This window comes from Gymnoscopelus microlampas (assembly GCF_963454915.1).
Source record: "Gymnoscopelus microlampas genome assembly, chromosome: 11".
Classification (NCBI taxonomy): domain Eukaryota; kingdom Metazoa; phylum Chordata; class Actinopteri; order Myctophiformes; family Myctophidae; genus Gymnoscopelus; species Gymnoscopelus microlampas.
The window spans coordinates 31897944-31920793 of NC_139948.1; the positions used below are offsets into that span (position 1 = coordinate 31897944).

At 41.2% G+C, this 22850-nt stretch overlaps 1 protein-coding gene across 3 annotated transcripts; it reads right to left on the reverse strand.

Annotated features, from left to right (window-relative positions):
- Positions 1–662: 662 nt before the first annotated feature.
- znf652 (zinc finger protein 652) lies at positions 663–21376 on the reverse strand. Of its 3 annotated transcripts, XR_014601849.1 has the most exons (7): positions 20943–21078; positions 13491–14998; positions 11824–11971; positions 10088–10203; positions 8364–8508; positions 3316–5553; positions 663–3236 (listed from the first exon to the last, which is right to left on the reverse strand). XR_014601849.1 is itself a non-coding variant. In XM_084072404.1 (6 exons), the coding sequence occupies exons 2-6, from the start codon at positions 14490–14492 to the stop codon at positions 4940–4942; spliced, it is 2025 nt and encodes a 674-aa protein (XP_083928530.1). In that variant the 5' UTR covers positions 14493–14998; positions 21099–21376; the 3' UTR covers positions 663–4939. The 3 variants fall into 3 exon arrangements, 2 of the variants coding, with proteins under 2 accessions (XP_083928530.1, XP_083928529.1); XM_084072404.1 differs by lacking the exon at positions 20943–21078 and adding an exon at positions 21099–21376 and having other exon boundaries at positions 663–5553; XM_084072403.1 differs by having other exon boundaries at positions 663–5553.
- Positions 21377–22850: the final 1474 nt, after the last annotated feature.

Below are 22850 nucleotides of genomic sequence, written 5' to 3' on the forward strand. Positions count from 1 at the left end.
TACAAGCAGTGGTGGCTTATCCAACGGGCTTGAGGTGCTGAAGCACAGGGCACCAACCTTGGGGGGGGGCACCAAACGGCGTGAAGAAATAGCCCCAGCAGCTTTGAAGGGAAATATGGCATGAAAATATTAAGTTCCATCCTCCGGGACTCTCGAGCTGGGGTGATTTAGTTATAAAGGATGACAACCCTGGGCAAACAAAAAACGTGTTAAACTTGTGGGAAATGTTTCCAGAAGAAAAAAAAATTAAGCAAGAAAAATAGGTCAGAGCAGCTGTACACAGAGGCAGCAACAAGTTCTTGCTTTGTCAAATTTACACCTAAGTCAACTGAATGGCTCGAGGAAATATCACAGAAACACAACCCCAGTGAATCCAAGTGATCAGCAAGGCCCAAAACCAAGTGAAACACGAAGTGAATTAAATCTATAAACAACAGCCAGCTAGAATTACAGTTGGAAATGGCCTTTGGGAGAACTTGTTGTTGAAGGTAGAGAAATAACACATTCTGTCAGAACACACAATGTGCACAATATCGTATTCTCCCTCTTTCAACACAGTATAATACAGTGTTCATTTAGGCCAACAAAGTTAAATGAACACTTTAATGTGCATGTAGTGGCTAATGCTGTTATTCAGTCAAAAAGTCAAAAAACACAAAATGTGATAATCATGGCTACTTGTTTTTACTTCTCAAAGTTAGCAGAGTCAGTTAAATGTACATTATCAAAAAAAGGCCCAACATTTCCACTTCTCCTCAACCTCCAGAGACATACAAAAAAAGGACAACCCAGGACAGTATAAAGCTGCACATTTTTGTACCAGATACTCACAATAATAAAATATGCAATGCTACATTAAGTGGTTAAAAATACAAAGGGGAAAAAGTATATTGATTTTTTTAAAACATCTTTAAAGAATATACAATGTTATTTTTTTCTCAACTAGCCAAGATTTTTAGTAGAAAGTGCATTCTATACAACAAAGAAAAGAGGAGGAGAATCATACAGCCAATTGGAACAAAGACAAGCACAAGACAAGAGGAAACTCCATAAGAGAATCCCAACAAACAGCAGGCTGCACACTCATATCCTCAGTATTGATTTAACTCTGGGAGTTCAATGTCAGTTAAATTAACACTCAGGATTTTACTTATGAATTGCAGAAGAAGCTGGGAGGGACTAGTGTAAAACCACCAAAGCAGCAGGACTGTCACACTATGGGGGCAGGTCCATATTAGAGTGAAAGTAAATTTCTTAATCACTTAAGCACTGTTTTATACATTGGGTATTCAAAAATAGCTGATCTAATCCCCTAAAAGTCAAACATTTTCATCTATAAACATGCCCAAAATAGGGTCCATGTGGTAAAAAAAGAAAGAAAATAAAACTGAAAATAAAAACACATGCACAACCTAAAAGAATTGTCCTTCGTTTGCCACGGCCCCTTCCACACTATCCACCTCCAATCTGATTCTCCTCCTTTTCCCTTTGCCTAAAAACATCCGCTCACCAAATTAATCACCACCACCGCTGTCTCCAATGCAGCCAAAAACATCACTCTCTGCTTCCACAATGCATTGTCAGTCCCTCCCTTCCCTGCGCCTCACTCACGCAGCAGTAAAGTGCAGAGGATACACACAAATGAAAAGTCTTTAAACAAAAAAACAAAACAAGAGACAAAGATCCATACTGCAAAAGAGGCCGAAGCACAGTAGTGAACCAGGACAGGGGACATTTTGATAAGCAAACACTGTGGTATTAAGATCCACAGAAATGGCAGGATACTTGCAGGTCTAAAAACCAGGAGGGACACATAGCTTATCAAGTTTGAACCACTCTAAAGGACTAAATGCCAGCAAGGCAGTAGATAGGTCATGCTGAATTTAATGCTATTGGTCATTTCTGGTATCCCTAACATACACAAATATTGGGGTAAGTTGTGTAAAAGCAGCGCACAAGAGCACCGGGGAGTCAGCCAGACAGACACTGACATACACATGTGCGCACACGCACACACACACACACACACACACACACACACACACGAACAATGCTCATTGTTGCTCCTGAACACTAATCTCTTAACAGCCGCTCCCATCAAGCAACTAAAACCATTCCAAATACTCAAGAGGCCTTTTCTACCATTTCCTCTCATTTTGAACACATAACATTCACACAATTGGGACAGTACATTAATAAAATGTAATTTCTTGTGATGATTTGAGTATGCTATCTATACAAGAAATGTAAGTGTATTAGAAACAATATACAAATTGCCTTTTAATCTCTAACATTTCCTATGATGTGCTAACCACAGTATATCTACACTAGAGATGAGAACCATTCATTAGTTTGAAACTGAGGAGAGCATATTTTCTGAGAATGTAATGTGCTAACCACAGTATATATCTACACTAGAGATGAGAACCATTCAATAGTTTGAAACTGAGGAGAGTAGATTTTCTGAAAAAACATTGTTTCTATAAAACATCGATAAACAGCATCGAGCCTTTGCCATCATTCCAGATAGGAAACATTCAATAGGTTTTGACACATATTTGCCTGTGTGTAAGAAACTGTCAATGGGTGTGTACAGTATACTGTAAGTAAATTAAGAAAGAAAAACTAGATTACATAAAAAAAAGAAAGCCCCACACCAAACTGTGGAACATAGATTGATCAGAATATGCATATTAATCAGTTAAGAACTGTGATGAGTAAAGGTCCCAAGTCTGTGTACTGTATCATGTCAAATGACCTTAAACCCGTATCATTTGGACAGCAGCCAAGGGAAGCAAGGTAGAGGAGAGAGAGTTACGCACAATTTATACTTTGTTGTACAAAAGTTATGTGCCAAAAATTGCTGATCTACAAGCTCACAACGCGTCGTATGGTAGTGTTCAGTATTCAGTCGAGTGAGTGATGTACAGTATTAGGCATTTTCATTGCATGCAGCAATTGTCATTGCCTTTCAGCTTTCACATGGGCTCACATCTGCTAAATGTAGGTTCACCTCATTGAGGGATCTGTTAATTTGTCAAGTATCCTGTGGTTTTGGTCAGTTGATGTTCAACAGTTACTCAGTTTTGAGTAACTGTGTGTCTTAGAAAATGTTCATATGGGCCAATATGTAATTAAGTGTACAGAATGAATGACATTAAACATGTCCTTCCTTGTCAATTATTTCCACTATGCACTCTTGAAAAGAGAGACTGCTTAAGAGTTTGTTACATTACCTTGCATTTGGTACTTATCAAATGCAATGCAAATGCTGAAAATCCAAATCCAGTGCAAATACTGAGAATAAAAATACACGTTTGGCAATAATCACCATGCAAAATCTGTTTTGTTTCTCTCTTTCTTATTGTAGCATTGTGCATCCGCAACTCATTGTGAGCTTTTAGATAGGCTACTTTCGGCGTGCGACACCATTGTACGATGGAGCATAAATTGGGCATGAGAGAGTGTGAGAGAAGAGATATCCAAGTGGGGCCATACTGTATGTGTGACCCCCTCACAGTGGCAGTATTTGAGTCACCTGTTATCTAAAAGCAACAGTACTGAAAGCCGAGGTTTGAGAGGCTTGAGTGAGTAAATGTGAGGGTTGTGTGCCTGGGGCTAATTAAGAATCACTATCTCTATTCTTTTGTTCATAAAATATGTCCGTCCAGAGGTGAGCTCAAAATGGAGACTTTAAACCATGTTATACTTCTGTATCATGACGCAATACACATATAATTATATTAATTACACTATGAACCTCGAATGGAAAAGCGAAGTTAAGAACTCTATGCAGTATTGGAATGGAAAGCACCATTACACAATCATATGAATCTCTGTACCAGACTCTGCCTGGACCTAACTAACCCAGGTGTCCTATTAACCCCCCACCCACGTGACCTATAGCACTGCATCTTGTACTACTGCTGTTGACAATCTGAAGAATAGCAGCCCCTGCGTCAAAGGACAGACAGAGGTTCTTGTTAGAAGCGTTTAGGACATTCATCGCACAGAACTGTGGGAATTTACACGCATAACACACTGAGCAAATGCTTGGACTTGCAACCATTAGTTGTACTGATATACTAAGATTAAGGTCTGTTGACCTTACTCACAGGCGCGAATACGAAGGAAAAACTCAACGTTAAACGTTCCCATCTGTTGCGAAAGGAATTCTACTAATGAATCTCATCAGATTTCCTAAGAATGTTCTCATGAAAATGTTTTTCAAAACTGTAAAATACATATATGTCAGTTAAGTGTGGTATCTAAGTAGGCTTCTCAGTTATCTAACGTAACTGAGGTGTACTGAGGGTATATTAGTCTTTCACAAGCACCCAGGTATGTTTACTTTGCATGTAATGTCCCTTGCCATGTTTGAGGGGGGTCATCCAAGTCTAGTGACCGTACAGTTTAAAGGAGCACGTCTTCCATTTTCAACTATATCTTCATATAATTGGTCCTCACTAATGCTTATTATAAAAAGGGGCTTCTGTCTACTTACTCTGCATCTCATTGGTGGGCTATGGACAGTTCAGAAACCTTCCTACCAATGACATCATTGACAGGGGGATTCCAAACTAATAGAAACTACAACCTTTCTCTTCCTGGAAATTTAGCATGCTGAAATATAAGCATTGTCCTTGCATTAATTAAAAAGAAATAAAGTTTGAAATCTTGTTTCAAAAACTTGCCTACCAACGATGATATCACTGGTAGACAGGTTTCTGAACTGTCAACAGCCCTCCTTTGAGACACAGAGCGAGTAGATGGAAAATGTGAGATATCATAGTGAGCATTAGTGAGGCGGACCAACTATAAGATACCGTTTAGAATGGTTGAAGTGCTCCTTTAAGAGAAGCTGAGGCAGGACCAGGTACTGTATGTAAGAAGAAAGAGGTGTGGTCCGGTGTGTGGGCTAGTAGGCCTGGAACATAGTTCAGTGGTGTTGGGGGGCTCCCGGGCCTTTGTCAGGGGGGGGCATGTGGTGCATGTAACCGCCGTCTTCGTGCCCGCAGTGGTTGAGGGGCTCGCTCTTGAAAAGGGCCGGGGGTGGGGGCAAGTGGGAGACAGGGGGCACGGACAGGTGGTGGTGGGGGTGGGGGTGAGGCGGGGCGTGCTGCTGTATGTTCGGGAGGTGCTGCTGGGCTGCGGAAGGGTGCGTGTGATGTTGGGAAGGGGTCGAGTGGAGATGCAGGTGGGAGAAGGGGTGTCCCATGGGGCCTCGATGAGGCACAGCCCCTGCTGACGGACTGAGGCCCAGCGGGATCGGGGCAGCGGCAGCCGAGGGGCCTGGGCCGGAGGACGAGGAGGAGAGGGTGTTGGCAAAGATCCGGAGAGGCACAGGAGGGCCGCCGGCCTGTAAGACCACAGGGCTGGTGACCCGGAAGCACTTCTCCTTGTGGGCCTTGAGCATGTTGGAGAAGCGGAAGCGCTGGCCACAGACCTCGCACGGGTACGGCTTCTCTCCTGTGTGGGTTCGACGATGGCGCTTCATGTTGGGCCGGCTGGTGAAGCTCTTCCCGCAGATCTCACAAATGAAAGGCTTCTCACCTGCAGGGTTTCAGGAAAGGGTAGATAGATGAGGGGGAGATCGGGGAACAGCAGAGATAAAACACAAAATATCCCAGTGAGGGAGAAAACAAAATTGAATGCGTGCCTTGCAATCGACTCCTTTTAGAGTTAAACTAATGGTCTCTGTTAAGGGATATTAAATATAGTCTAACCATAGAGATCATAGGACTCTCACATTACACAATTATGTGGATCCCGGGATCCACATAGAAACAGCATGTCTTTAATGTGGATCTCAGACTTGGCTCCAGTGTGGATCTCAGACTTCATGTGACCAGCGTGTGACATCAGCCATCTTACTATGACATATCTATGAAGTATCACTTTGGACAAGGTTTCAGCTCAATCACAGCCACATTGATGTCCATAATAAAATGTAAGTGAAATATTTCACATATATGCTTGCTGATCGGTCCAGCAGTTTTGAGTCTCCTACTGAGCAGCCACCCGAATGAGTCATCGAATTATTGGCTTAGGAATGCCATAAAAACTAAAAAATCTCCATGAATTCAAGGCTTGATAGGGTGTGCAATTGATAGAAAATAAGTCATTGTGTGGTTGAACTACTCCTTCAAGTGGCTTACTTCATATTACACACACACACACACACACTCTTACGAATTGACTGATTTTAATTTTTTTGGGTGAATTAGTCCTTTAAGCCTTAAATGTTATCACACATCACTTTGCAAAATGACAATATTAAAATCACAAGATAAACCTGGCCAGATTGCACGATGTAAATAGACTGTGCATTTGGCCTGCGAGGCTGACCTTACCACAGTATCAAATCCCTGAACACCCAATTTCTGAACGGTTTCTACCCAGGCTTGTTGAACAAGGCATGAACACTGCCTGCCTGAGGTGTTTTTTAACTATGTGAAATATGTGTTTTTCTTTAGTTTTGTACCCTTTTCTCCCCCATGCAGCACAAACTGGTCTTTGAAACAGCACCTTAAGTAACACTGACAAACACTATATCTGCTGCTATTTCTTTTTACCCATCCTTACGGCATCACCTTATGCACACACCTGCATATGATGCTAATGTTTCTAAAAACAAGCACACATCTGCATATGATGCTGATGTTTCTATGCGAAGCGATGCGAGAGTGCGGTCTAGTCAACACCAACTCTGGACTCCTGAATCGCTGCCTAATGTTTCTAAAAGAAAATATACACACCTGCATATGATGCTAATGTCATTTGCTAATGTTCTAAATATCATGTAACTGCTATCACATCCGTTATCTGTATACTGTACATAACCAAGCTATCTCTTTGCTCTCACTCTGTCCTCTGTTCTTACAGAATACCACAAAATGGAGCATGCACGAGAAAAAAAAGCAACTGTAAACCTGATGTGATGTGACTAATAAAACTGATTCTGAATAACTCTACCTTTATCTATTTCCAATGACAAATCTAGGCAGGTATCTCTGGACAATTGCAGACTGTCACTGGATGCACTTGTTTAGATACCAATGAAATAGCTTGAGTTTACCCATTTGATGGGTCCTCCACCATATGGATTGTGTTTTTTATAAAGAAGGCCACTTCTTGCTAGCCTCGATGTGCCTCCCTGGGAAGTCTCTCACTCAAATTAGAAAGATATGAAAGGTAGTAGATCGCCCTCCCGCCCTTCCAGAACTAAAATCCCGTTGGATCTACATAATTCACATGGATGCCACAATGGCTGGCATATTTTCTATTCAGAACGTTCGAATTTAACCAAAAAGCAGCGAGTTTGTATAGGCCTACGGGGAGGAAGTTAACCCCCCAAAATGAACAGTCTCCCTTACGTTTCTCCATTTAAAATGCTAATGGTTTGCCATCAAAAAATGTCTTTGCCATCAACCCACCCACTTGCAGGAACGCTGTCTTTTATATTCTCTGTGGAGAGGAGATGTGAAAGTGAGCAATGGGGCTCCACTGGAAAACTACTCTCATTAACCTCCCTCTATGGAGTCCTTCAATGTGCCTGCAACCACCCACACCACCATCCCATTGACAGGCTTCTGATGCGCTCTCCAAATGACTTATTCTGAGCTGTGTGTTAGGTGTGAAACTCTTCTAAACGGACAGGGAATATAAAAAAGGTGTTAGTTAATATGGCTGCCTTCTGTGAGTGTTTGACGTGTTCACAAAACAGCTTGAAAAAGCTAGAGGAACTATGGGAGTTTATGTTCATGTTCGTGTGTGTGGGCATGTGTGATGCCTATTACAGAGCATCACTTGGGTGTGTCCCCCCATGGCTGAAGGCTAAATTGGTCGCTAGCAGCAGCGAGAGGAGAGGGTACAGTAATTACACCTCACAAATAGAAGGGTCCACCCACGCCAGGAACGGCTAGAAAAACGCACAGAAGGAGGTGCAGGCAGCGTGCTCGTTCAGCTTTGGAAATAGAACGGGCCATGGGGAAAGAAAACCTGAGGGATGTAATAAAGCATGTGTCCGGGTAGTCATTAAAAGCCGCAATATATGTGAGGCAGCTCTTTGATGCGATACCTCCCTTTCATTATATAAAAAAAAAGACTGGGTGAAGTCTCTGTGCTCCTACCACTGCAGCAGTCTTCTAGTGGACGCCCTGTTTCTTTCCTTTTTTAGATGGGTGCACAGAGACTGGCTGACTGAGAGAGTGACATTGTTTGGCTCAGTATTGGTATCCGAATAATTTCGTAACTCTTGCAGACAAATCCCAAAAAGCAACGTTAGACAGTGGGAGGCTTTCGATATGAAAGAGCCTAAATGCTGCTAGGTGAATGTCTGTCCTTGTGACTTTTCGGCTCACCTGTGTGCGTTTTCATGTGCTCGTCAAAGTACTGCTTCATGTTGAAGTCCTTGCCACACCACTGGCACATGAACTGCTTGTGTCCGATGTGAATGCTCATGTGTGAGCGCAGCTGGTACTTGTACTGGAACCGCTCGTCACAGTTCTATAAGAGATCCAGATAACACTAAAATGTTAAGGACACACAGTCTCAAGGTCACATTCAAATATCAATATAGAACCGTATAACCATGCATGCAGCACCTTCAAGCACCTCTTTACGCTTCTTCTTTCTTGCCAATGCTGCTATTCTTTATCATGTCTTTGCTATGGTTTAATAATGCTTCTACAAGGTTGAGGAACCAAAACCAAAGAATGTTACTCTTGTGTACTCGTATTTAAGATGTAACAATAAAAATATTGAATCTTAGAGCAGACCCAGACCTGTTTAGCTTTGACCTTCCATTCCAGTAGCCTGCTAGGGTGCTCATTTGAGAATGGACTTTATGCTTACATTACTTTAATTACTACTTAGAGAAGACCTTCTGAGGAAAGACAGAGGGAACTATACCACCAGATACCCCTTAACAGGCATGCAATCAGATACAGTGGAATCCCTTAAAGTGTACAACCACAGAAACACACATCAGGGAGTAGTCGGCCACACATGTTCTCTACCCCACTACCCGTTCATGTGGTTCAACCACATGAATTGAAGGCCTTGGGTGGGTGAAACATCCTCTATATGTTAAAAGGCTTCTGCAGAACTGAAGTATTTGGACACAAGTATATTATCAACCATTATGAGCAGGAAAAAAATGGCTTGGAAAACATTCATCCTCCTCAACATGGTCGAAACGCATCCAGAACCCAGGCTGGGGTCCAATGACAAGAATGTCTATTTAATTTATCTAAAGTCCCAGTGAATTGGTACGCCATGTGTGTATTCATGGTCTAGTAATGTTTGACCTGGGAACAGACTTCGGAGCACACATCTGCTCTGAATACATAACAGTACAATGAAACATTATGCAAGGGACACTGTACAGACGAAAGACTATTTTAGGAGCAGTTACAAACAACCACACAGTACAAGTGTCCCCTCTTACTGCCTATTTTCAAGCATGAATCTCCTTTTGTAACAAATGCACATTCAAACAGACTGCAAGGATCTGCCAGTCAATGTTTGAGTACCGAGTTCAATGCCAACAGATACATTACACAACGGTACACAACTTAGCATGGTATACCTTCAACAAATATGAGGGTGTTGTCCATTTGTGTGTGAACACACACACACACACACACACACACACACACACACACACACACACACACACACACACACACACACACACACACACACACACACACACACACACACACACACACACACACACACACACACACACAGGAATGTGTGTGTGTGTAACTGTACTGTATACGTTCATTCAGTCCATCAATCCAGTTGAACAGGATTAAAGGCAAGGCTTGGCAAAATGTGTATGCATTATGAGTGTATGTATTGGTAAAATAAAAAGACCCAACTATTATACATGGATAGGTTGCCTGAAATCTGCATAGTTATTGCTTTATATCTAGACCGCTCAGATTTCAGTCCTCTGCACTGAATGTTATGTCAATCACTTTTAATACAGCAACTACTCAGATAATTTTGACAGCAGCTGTGCAACATGGAAGAGGGAGACAGTGAGGGAGGGAAAGAGATACATTGTGTTTCTCACCTCACAACGAAAGGGCTTTTCCCCAGAGTGCTGGAGAGAGTGAACCTTTAACGACATACTGCGTTTAAAGGACTTCCCGCATGTCTCACATGTAAAAGGCATGTCCTTGGTGTGAGCTAGAGAAGGGGGTGGGGGTTGAAAGAAGAGAGGACAAAGACACAAATATTGAGCCCTGGATAATGCAGAACTCGATCCAATTCCAGAAAATGTATACAAATGAAGACACTGGTGTCTAGCTAGTCCCCGTTTCAATTCCCGGGCCAGTTGGACCATTTGCTGCATGTCACTTCCCTACTCTCTCTCGTTTCCTGTCTCTCTACACTGTACTATCAATAAAAGCAGAAAGGATTTAATAATAATAATAATATGAACCCTTGATGCTGACATGAGCTCAATCTCCAAACTATGTGCACTATTGTCCATTTCTGGGGACAGGGGAAACTTTAGTTAAAAAAAAACATGGATCAAGGTTACTTTATGAGAAACTAGACATAGGAAATGAAATGAAAATGACATAGGATGAAATGAACACTTTATTAATTGAATGTCTGGAATTGGACGGTTATGCTAGCTGATGAGGTATGTTTTTGGCAAAAGTTAGCATTACATTGTCGCATGAGGGAAATAAAGTAAAAAGTATTAAGCATAAAAGTACAATAATGCAACAATCACATTAAAAAACAACAATATACAGGCACCAGGTATTGATTCTTTCATTAAGCTCTGTCAAAAGCAATCAAATAAAGGTTCAAGAAAATGAAGATGAATTCTCAAAAGCATTAAATGTAATCTCATCCTGGATTAATCTGACCCAATATCCCCATATGGATAAATAGTCTAATTACATTTATCATCCACTGTGTGTAATGTTCATTCTCAACAGTGTGAGAAAAAAGGTGTAATAACATTAGTGATATAACACAGTCTAAAAACACAGCAGTGCAAGGCATATTAAGAAATGCAATATTATTTTAAAGTGATAATGATAATATCACACCAATTCCTAGTTCAGACCAGAGATTCACAATGAGACAGAACCGTTTTAGGCCGTTGCAAAAGAATAATCACAGAGGTCTGAATTACCATGTTGCAGGGCAGCTGATGCCGGCTGATTTTCCCTGATGAGATTCAACTTATCAAATCACAAGCAACAAGTTTCAGAACGTAACATAAATAATGATCATCATATCTGTTGCTCTCACAACTGTTATACATATTCTGCAGGGACGCCTTTCCAAAATCTGAGCACTGAGGTCCCCCCCAAATGGCATCCCAACAAGTGCATGGCTAGTGCACAATATCTTATAGGGAAATACTATCCGATTTTTCACGCATGCATGATAATGGTTGTTCCCATACTTGGAAGGGACGGGCCTGTCGGCTGTTTACTGTATATCCCGTCGCCCGGAATAGAGGTAAATAGAACAGGAAAAGATGATGTGCTGTCAGGTACTGGAGTTTGTGCAGAACGGAAGTAGGCCGACATGACGTGCAAGAGTTGTTGCTGTGGAAACGGCAATCGGTCTCATCTAATCGCCTTTGATGTGGACTGTCCAGTTTTATAATGTTGCAATTTCTGTTGAAAGTGGTTGCAAGGTTCAGCTTGGCTCATCACAAATCTTTGGTCTGAACTAGGCTTACGAGCCCCTTTATGATCCCATTGGGGTGTGGGAGGTTTAGCATAAAGCTGCGCACTGCCCACTGAGCACAGCAGGACAGAACGAGCCTCCACTTACCAACCATGTGCTTGCGGACATGAGCCATTGTGTAGAACTTCTTCTCACATATCTCACAAGAGAACTTCTTCTCAGCATAGCCGTGCACAATCTTAATGTGCTCATGTAGAGACCACAGCTTCTTGAAAGATTTATTGCAAGAGACGCACTGAAGAGGACACAAAACACACACACAAAAAAACAAGAAACAAGTAGAACCAGTTAGTAAAAATGAGTTTCATGGCTGTTTTGTAACCCTACAACAGGTCCACCAGACACCATGGCAGTAGATGGTTCCCATTTGCCTCAGCTGTTTTATTATGCTCTGACTCCCTCTGCTGGCCAAATTGTTTCCTACATCTTCACCAATTAAACCTTCAGATGCCTGGAATAGTCCCTATGCATCTTCAACCTTCAGTAGACCAAATGGTTTAACAGAACAGCAGGCATTTCAAGGCTGGCAAAAGGAAAAAAGGCAGGATGCCTTGCACTGTGGGACTGATACATAAATACAAATTGCCCACAGCAGCCACACGAATGAAGCATGCTTGTTTATTTAATCAATCTCATGATTCTCTTGATAAAACAAGTCAGGGTCAGCTTCCCTGTGGATCTCTGACCTCATATTGATAATGACAGTCTTGCCCAAATGTGGAACAGTGGATCTGAGATTATGAATTTACAAAATGTGAAAACTATTCACAAAAAAAAGAGAAATACTTCACAAATCTGACCATCTGCTATGCCAAGTTTATGTGGTTCACCCTAGAGGTACACTGACATCATCCAGGGATCCAACAACTGAATTTAATCTGGTTCAGGGTGTAACCGTTTTGTAGTAATTACAGGGACAAGATTGGAACACAATAGAGTACAGAAGTCCTGACGTCACTTGTTCATCCCCAGGTTCGTAAAGTAATTTTGCTATGGAGAATAACATGGGGTCATCTTAGAATCGTCTCATATAAGAATTGTGGTCCAAAAATAAACAAACTGTCCTGGCGATATTGTCAGGGAGGAGGTTCTGTATCGTTTATGATAGTCAGTCACTTATATTTGATACAGTGTTTCTGGCAAAAATGTAACTAATTCGGCGGAAGTAACATTATCGTTTTCTCACCGTCGGTTCATGCTTCATATCCATCCATAAGAGTAAAACCGCCAGGGTCATTTGTTTATTTTTGGAACACAGTTCTTATTTGACGCAATATTAAATACGTCTATGGGGATTCAGAATGGGGGTGGAAAACCGCAAACCAGGTAGACAAACCTAGGATGTGTAAATTACGTCAGACTTTGGTGCTCTATAGTGGTTATTTGGCATTTTCCCCTACGTGTTTTTGAGGTATTTAAAATATATATTATATTTTTTCATGCACTTTCACTAATGTAAGGGATAATAAACTGACAAATCCTCTACTGAATTGCCCCCGCGGGATCAATAAAGGTCCATCAATCTATCTACTGCTTCTTCCTACTGGCCAAAGAAGTATTTAATTTCTTCACGTTTAAAATGTTTTAAAATATTTAACAAAATGTTTTAATGAAAGTTAATGAAATGAGATCATAATGAAATGTGCACCGTTGTATTGTATAAATCAAGGAACTTTCAGAGAAAACAAAGACGGATACATCACAAACGATGCAACACAAGTTATATCGGCCCAGGGGCTAACATGCAACATTACCTGAATGTTCTTCTCACAGTCAGTCTGCTGGTGCAAGGCCAGCTCACTCTCCAGGACGAACTTCTTGCCACACTTGTCACAGATCTGCATGCGCCTGTGTGTGACATTCATGTGCTTCTCCAGGTACCAGCGCGTGTTGAACACACGGGGGCACTTCTCGCATATCAGCACCTCCTTCTCCTCGCCGTCCATCTTCCCCCCCGCGGTGGAGCCAGCAGAAGAGGGAGTGGCCCTGGCTGGCCTCCGCTTCCTCTTGGGCTGCGGGCCGCGCTTCCGCCTCCCTCTGGTGGCCATGCCGGCGGCAGGCGTGCTCAGGGCCGATCGCAGGCTCTTCCTCCGCGGCAGGCTGGGCACTGTAGCGCTGCTAGCTGCACGACGCGCCCTCTTGGATCTCGTTCTTCGACTTTCAATTTCCTCCTCCTTGCCCTCCTCTCTTTCATCGTCAGGACTCACTCCCTCCTCCTCTAAATCCTCTTCATCACTCAAGGGTGAGCTATCTGCTGGTGGTGCCGCCTTGTTGTCCCCTTTGGATACATGGAGGGTCTGATTGTTCAAGTTGACCTCGACGATGATCTGCGCACGCTTGAAGTTCTCCTGCTCTACCTCGCCATCCTCATCTTCTTCCTCCTCTTCTTCGTCCTCCTCAGAGTTCTCAGGCGTTCCCCCGTTTCCGGCCTGGGACCCCTGCGCCCCAACCTCCAGCCCTGCTCCTCCCTCTCTGTAATACTGCTGCTGTTGTTGCTGTGGGGTCACATGCTGAGTGGGCAACTGGCCAAGGGTCTGTTCTCCCATGGTGGTCTTGGTCGCAATTTTATTGTCCACCAGCACAGAGTAAGGCTTACCTACACCTTCACGCTTATTCAGGTTGCTTGGCAGGTCCAGATCTTGGTTAGGGGAGTGAAAGTAGGATTGGGAGACCTGTGTCCTGCGGCCTTCCTCCTGAGACATACCGCCAAGGCTATGGACAGACGCCTCTTCCTTGAGGCTCTGGCAGGATGTCATGAAGAGAAAGGGCGAGCAGATGGGAGATGAAAACAGGCAGGGGACGAGAAATAATGCAGCGTTGCCTTGTTAAGACTCGCTTAGTCTATGAGGAGGGGTAGGGGGGACAACACCGGTCCCCCACCCCTCCCACTACTGGAGAGAAAGGAAGGAGAGGATGAGGGCAAGATAAATTCAACCAGACTCAAAAAGGGCCTCCATGTTTTCCAAGGTAGGTAAGACAGCTGGAAAGACATGCAGTTTGTTGCAGAGCTTTTCCCATACGTCTAAGAATCAGACTTCAGAATCTGAGTTTTGGTTTCTCTGATAATGAACATTTGAAGCTCCACTTATTTTCCGATGGTTTAAGCCTCACAGATTTGGTTTTCCTCTTCAGGTGGTTAATGTGCAGAATGCCTGTCTCTTTACACCTCAGAGCAGAGCAGGTAAAGATGGGCTTTAATGCCAGACGCTGAGCTGCAACTAGGATTTCTGTCTTGTTTCAGGAGCCATTTACCAAGTGTGACCTAGGAAATAAGAAATACATGAGACACAAGTTAGAAATGGTTTTCCGTTCTACGTAAGAGGTTGTCTCTGAAACTACAGCCAATATAAAATGTTGCAAACCAAGATTCAGCACTACAAACCAAGATTCAGCGCTACACTTCACCGCAAGAGTTTCAGTGTTGTGTGTGAGTCATAACCACAGGCTTCACAAGTGTATGAGGTGAAAGAGGCTTCCTGATTATGTATTGGGGCTCGTAACCTGAGTGTAAAATCAAATGTAATGCTGGCAACTGCATTAATACACAATCATTACACGCAATCTTTAATTGAACATTTTTTGGATGGTGGTTTGATGAGTGTAAGACCAGAACATTGTTAATTACGTTACGAAAATTAAGGCTATACAATGTTGAAATGAGCCAATTTTACAAATACTATAAAATTCAAAAGCTCTAAAAGAGACAAACAGATCAAAAAACAGTATAATTATGCATTTACAAATTTATGTCATTCAGAACTTCTATTGGGTGCATGGTCTCAGAACTTTTTCTCAGAACTCCCACACACCCAGATGTCCTGTCTCTCAGAAATTGTTCGGAAAGCTTGTCCGAAACAACATTTTTTTCTGCCGTCATAAGGAGCATGTATTGACCTTTATTTTGTCTGGCTGGTTAAAATAGGTTGTATAATTCTGTATGTAATAATATTCATAGCCATGTGGTTTGAAGTTTCAAACACTCAATGATATAGAATAATTGACCACATTAAATATATTTAAAAAATAATAATGTAAGCTACCAACAGTTTTATCTAATTACTTAAAGGTAGGGTAAGTGATTTTCTTTGGTTAAAAATAAGTGTTAAATAGCTCTATATTCTGATAGTACTCATTGCTATAGAGTGTTTGTTCAGTAAAAGGAGTCTCCTTGTCTCTCCAGCTCTTTATAAAACAGAAAATGGATTTTCGTTTCAGTTTCATTTCAATTTTATCCAATCAGGATAGAGAACTCAATCAGGATATAGATTAAACAAGTGAAAATTTAAGGGATGACACTAAGAAATGAGCAGGCAAAATTGGAACTGGAACAGGTAAAAATGGGTACTTTCTCCTGATTGGCTGAGATTTTGACACCTACCGGAAAATGTATTTTCTGTTTATTAAAGAGCTGGAGAGACGGGGAGACTCCTGTTACTGAACAAACACTCTATAGCAATAACTATTGCTATAGAATGACTATTACTATCAGAATATAGTGATTTAACCTTTTAACAAAATAGTTTTTGTTTTAACCCAAAAATATCACTTACCCTACCTTTAAGATTTCTGCAAATTTATTGGATCTGTATTGCCTCACAAGCACACACATTTTCACTGTTACAGAACGGAATGTAACCACAGTTATGCAGAAATCATCGCAAGAACCATCACAGGAAATTGCATATCAATTTTCCTATGAGTAATGTGAGCAGATACACACACAATAAAATAGTTGAGTAGGCCAATACTATACGTTGTTTTATTTATTCACCACATTCATAGCTGAGTAAAGTGGACAGAAACAGATTACCAATTTGGTATGCATAAATACATCACTTCATTTTGGTGATGATATTGTTTCTGATGGTATTGCAAATGTATTCATGTAACCAATAATCTGCACCTGGGTACTGCTCTATGACTCGGTGTCCTGAGTGACAGTTGGTTGACCCCAAAACCACTAGCAGCCAAAATACTATGTGCACACTAGGGCGGTTTCTGTATTTGCAACCACTCCGAGGAGCACAAACACATTTCCTTTATCAAAGACAACAAACATCCTCTCGTCTCAAGACAGACACATGCCTTCACTTTGCCTCAATCTATTCTCTCCAATCTAAAAGACTAACAGATATAAGCTGAGGCCATTTCAAAATTATTTCCATTTACCCCAACCATTAACAACATTTCTCTTCTAATTTACAGTGAAGGTAGATAAAAAAGAACAATGACCGAGAAACAGAGAAATCAAGCAAACTGACACATTGGATGTTAGCCAGATTTTAATCCCCAGTCTTATCAGTATAGCTTGCCAAGCCCCCAAGACAGTCCAAATCAGTTTTCAATTCTTAACATGTAACAACATAACACAACAAGGTAAGCCAAGTGAGTCTTCCTCTACAAGTCCCAAACTACTGATGGTTTCTGAGAGCCTTACTCCTCCTGTCCTTTGATCTTGTTGGAAGGCAATAAACAAGAGTGAAAAACAGGCATTAATAATATAAATAACATCAGCGACACAGTATATGCTAAGCTTAAGTCAAAAGATGCATATTGAATCTTACAAACTTGCATGCACGCAGTGCTGTGGTTAAACGATTTCTAATTTGTTCTACACAAAGTACTCTCATGCCGAGATGCACCTGTCTTCCTGTGCATGTTCACTCTGATCCTTTCCAAGAACTGGACAGCAGCTCTGAGAGCATTAACCCATTTAGACCTGAGGCCAATTCTAAAAACGCCTTTGAAATCCTGACCTAAGTTTTCGGGAAAACAAATGTATGCATGTTGCTATACTGTACATAGCAACAAGAACCCCAAAAGGGGTTCCCGTCCTGAAAGGTATAGTCACAAATAGGGGTTCCCGCCCAAAATGGGGCAAACTGTGTACTGACAGAGCAACTCAACTCACATGGCTGCCTGAGACACAAAAGTCTAACAGTTTATCCTGTGTGTGGATGATTGAATAATACATAATAGTATGAGAAACTATAACAGCCAAAAACGTACTGCTTCTGCCATTCTATGTTCGGATTAACTGCATGCTCGCTCACTCAAGTACTTTTGCTCATGGACTACTAGTATCATAATTAGAGGCATGCTTAGGCTAACTGCTGTAAATATTTTATCGTCAATATATTAGTATGAGTAATCCTCATTATATTAACTTTAGATTGACTGTACAATACATATCCATATTCAACACAACTTCAAGTTTATTGTTGCATCATTTTGTAGGTGTTAAAAGATTGGGTAAAATAATAGTTAGCACAAGCCCCCAATTTTTTTCAGTATCAAAAGTAGTCAAACTATTTGAGAATAGAGAATGAAACAAGGGCATACATTCAATTCAGATACCAAGAATCTATATCAAATATACCAGGTGCAAGGTCAAAACAGAAAATAAAGGCAGACTATAGTATCTATCTATCAGTCTCCTTCGCAAGTAAAGACATTAGCAGCAGGTACGATATATAGAACCATCATCTCTTGTGCAAGTGAGAGACATTTAGCAAGAAATATCACTTGTTCAACAGCCTGATTCCCAAGGCGTTGCTGTTGGACACTGTATATCAGCCTTACATATCCACTCTCGATAGTCTGTACATGATGATACAGGCCTAGATGCTTTCATGGATAAAAGTAGTATGCAATGCATGGGCATACTTTTTCATCCATGAAAGCATCTAGGCTTAATGGTGATATATTATAGTTACTTTTGCCTATATTTATTTGCATTTATAGCTCATATTATGCTAACCGATCAGTCCAAGTGCAGATGGCCAGGCCAGAACCTTATTATTCATCTTATCTGGCTTAATATTTTGTTTTTGTTTTATTCTTGAATCCTACCTGAATCTGTACTGTGTTTCAAGCCTACTGCAGTGCTGCTATGACACCTGAATTTCCCTTGTGACATCAATAAAAGTCTGTCTGTTTATCCATCCATCCATCCAGTTAAACACAACATCAATCAACTTTGTTGCGGATTACCCCAGGTTAGTAAAACTTAAATGGATCAAGAGTGATGAATTCACCGACAAACATTCACAACTGTCAAAACACACACACGCAAACACACACACACACACACACATAACAGCACGGTTATGTAACCCAAGTTTGGTAGAATTCTTGCACCCGCTGCTTATCGTTGGCCGTGATGAGTCATGTCACAGTTTCACTCACAGTGAAACAACTCTTTCGTTTGATGTGGGAAGTAGGGAGGCAACAGACTTCTCAATATCGGTACTAATTAGCCTACGCCATTATATTGTCAGATCCTGAGGTCAAACATAGTTGAATGATAATGATTTGCAATTGGCCTTTTCAGTTTGGACAGCTTTCAGAGATTAATTTTGCTCCATATATGATAAAACAAAAACAAATAAAGAATCAGCAACCCTTTGGTCAACAAAACAGTCTAATTTCACACTAAATGAGCATTAATTACACTTGATCTTTTAACCCCTATATACACTTCATTGACCATTCCCCCTATACTAGGCCCCCTCCTTCAATCTACACCAAACCTCTTGGCCGAAAATAGACGATCTACAAGCTCACAATGCTTCACGCTGCGATGCGTTGTGAGCTAGATCTGCTATTTTTTACTAAATGTTCGCCCTAGAATAGGGATGGTAGGGTTCATGTTGGAAAAGATAACAAGTAGCCCAATCCTCATTTATTTTCTGTATCACACAAAGCTCAACAGATGCTAGGCTCAGACTTGCATGGCAGAGGGGACCAGACTTTCCTAAAAAACAAAACTATAAATACCAAGGGAAAGGACGCGCTAAATACAAGTCTCAGTGGCTGACAGTACATTTGAAGCATTCAAATGCACCACCTTCACCATGTACTATCATACACCCTGCTCCCTCTTAGTATAAACTTTAATAATGAGCTTTCCATTTCACAACTTAGAGAGTAACATGTGAGGGTTCACATTCCTGACTCCATCCCAACTCATAAGACCTTAAACAGCACACTGTGTGGTGCGCTGCAGGGGTGCTCCATGCCCATGGAGGTATTTCACCCTACTCTACTGACTCGGGTAGCGCCTAAATATTTTGGCTGCCTCTAGAGCAGTGGTTCTCCATGTGGATTCCAGGCACTCTCTGGGTTCCTTTGGGGGGTCTAAATTGACCCTTAGAGGTCTGTAACTCTGGAACCAAGTTAAGGGGAGACCTTGAAATGTAAGTTTGAGAACCATTGCTCTAGAGTAATGCCAACAAGTCTGAGGCATCATGGGAAACCAAAAACTACAATGTCAATTATAATTGTCTTGCATAGGCTATCAAATGTGTCCAGATACACTACAAAGAAATAGATGGAGAGATTAAAGATTCATGCAGAGTTCAATTTGTTCACTACCAGACAGCTCATTCAGGAAAAAGAAAATGGCAACATTCCAGAAAGGATATTCCTGGTGTAAATAATTCAAAAAATGTACTTGATCAAAGAAAGAACAAATAAATACGGTATACACATTTAGAAGAAAATACACACCTTTTCTTCTAAAGCACTTGCATTAACACAAAGGAAAACGGACTGTAATGTCTGTATGATTTGACTACAAGGACCAACCTTTTGACCTGCGCTAGTCTTACGAGTGTGGCGCTGTGTGCAGCAAAGAAAGGGTTAAACCAAAAAGGCAACATTGAAGCATATTCTGAAGACCAGTAACATTCTGCAGGCCTGAGCAACTTGGGCTAGTTAGCCAGCTAGCAATACAACTACTAACTGCACGCACATGACATGCTAATTTGGCCATATATATTGTATTAGCTTGAGGTGGTTATGAGACTTTGAGTCATATAACATCAGACACCCTGTAAAACAATAATGTAATTGTGCATCATACCTTCACAAAGGTATTGTTAGCCCACTTGCATTAGCTTACCAAAGCTAAACGACTTTCACTTTTTTTGGTGCCCAAAACCGCCCCAGATCATAGCTAGCTAGCTTTTAGCTAGCATTGATCTTTATGTAACATTCACAGCCAATGTTGCACCTTTATTTTAAACCAGTGACGATCGTCTGGCACCCACGAAAGTAGAAGAAAATCCGATGTCAAGCTTCGTTAGCCGGGGTAGCTAGCTTGTCGTGCAAGATAAAAAAAAGCCCCGCTTTCCTAACAAAAAGCAGACTGTGCTGTGCTGTGACAAACCCACTGAACTCGACTGTCACAAAGTCAATATTACCTTCAGCTCACACGCCATTCACATCGAAGCTACGACCCCCCCAGCCTCCGTGTGCACGTTTTTCGCATTAACTAGCATCGTACAGGATCGTCATATATGTGTATAAATAAATAAAACAAGTTAACGTTCAGTGTGTGGTGCTGCTGGTTGGCTTACCTTCGCAGAGAGCGCCCTCCCTCTTGCATGATGTGCAATCAGAGTTGCACAGATTCAGCGTTGCACGCGCCTTTCTGGCTGGCATTCTGCATCCACCTACTTTACGTGTGTTCATGTGGAGCAGTGTAATACCAGACAGAGCTGGTTATATACGAGCTATAAACATGTAAGTATGTGTGTTTGTTATTGTGTACGTATGGTATGTGCACCCTCAACACCACTGGAACCCTATCTATCGCTACGTGGCCCGGCCAAGGTCTCGCGGGTACGCTACGTTACGCACCAGTCCCGCGCTCATAGGACCTGCAGCGTTCAGGCGCTGTCTGTCTGTCTGTCTGGTTTGGAGGCGCGCGGCACCATGTCTACCCCCCCCCCCCGTACCAGACAGGGCACGACGCGCGTGCACGCTGTGAGATTAATTAATTGACCGCGACGTGAATTGAAATGTAGGGGCAGCCATCACACAACTATAATAACAAACAGTTAACTTGGCTTACGTCCTATGGAATGTGATACAAAAAAATAAACAGAATATAAGCAGTGTGTGTAAGCACTGAAGATAGATTTTTTTTGCCATCATTGTGAATGTATTATTTAAGATTTCATATTAAACCCACTAACTTCTTGCTTTTATTCAAAACAAGTTTGACATTTTCAATTTAAAAAATCATTCAATTTGGAGAAACAAAAGACTATCTGCAGTTGATCATTATCAGCCAAAGACTAAAGGTAGTGTGTGTCATTACTTTCTAAGAGTAGATTTTACTTTCGTCGCTGCTCAAATGTTCAATCAACATAAACATTTCTCATTGATAAGTGATCACATTTTGCATGGGTGGAAAAGGTGCATTCTTTGTTCTTGCACAGAAAAAGCTATGCATTTTCAAATGCCACACCATCATAATCTGACAAAAATGTACCAAGAGATGAAGGTATATATTAAATAGTAAAGTCTAATATTTTTAGTATGAGGTCAGAAAGTCATAAGTGAACCTGGAATAGGTCTTCCATTTGTCTTACATGTGATGTTCTCTTCAGTACATTAACACTATTTAGTATACCACTATAGCTAAAATGTATTGTACTGTATCCCAATTTAAAAAAAACATGCTATTGATATGGATCACCCATTCCATCTTCATGCTCTAATTGACAAGGAACTAACCTGAAGAGCTCAGTACTTGTGTTCTCAATAAAGGAATAGAAACAGTAGGCATGTGGCGCTCTCTTGTTGTGAGTAAATCAGCTTATACCATGAAACCAATAGAACATGATTATTTGAATTAAAGTCTTCTATATGTTTTCAATCCACAATGACAAAATCTAATCATAAACAAAATTGGGACCATTATAGCACCACGTGGACTTACAATTAACAGTATGTATTGGTGTATAAGCCTATTTAAGGAAGATGTAAAGAAAAAGTAATTAATTGGATGTAGAAAGACAATTTTATTGCTAAATAGAGGCATTTTGGTACATATCCTCCACCCAAGGTAAAGACATACCAACTGTAAACTATAAAGAATTTATACCGCTCTGACGCGCATGCTGCATGTTCTTTGAATCAAACAAGCTATTGATAATGAAATAATTTGCAGCCTTCTTTCTAGCATGTGCAACAGTAATCTTCCAATTTCAAGAGATATTTCTAATTGTTGATAATTTCCCTAGAGAGAGTGAATGCAATGGCTTCAAACTTTTAGCCAACTTTGAGAGGTGTGAATATATTCATACAATACTCTGACAAGC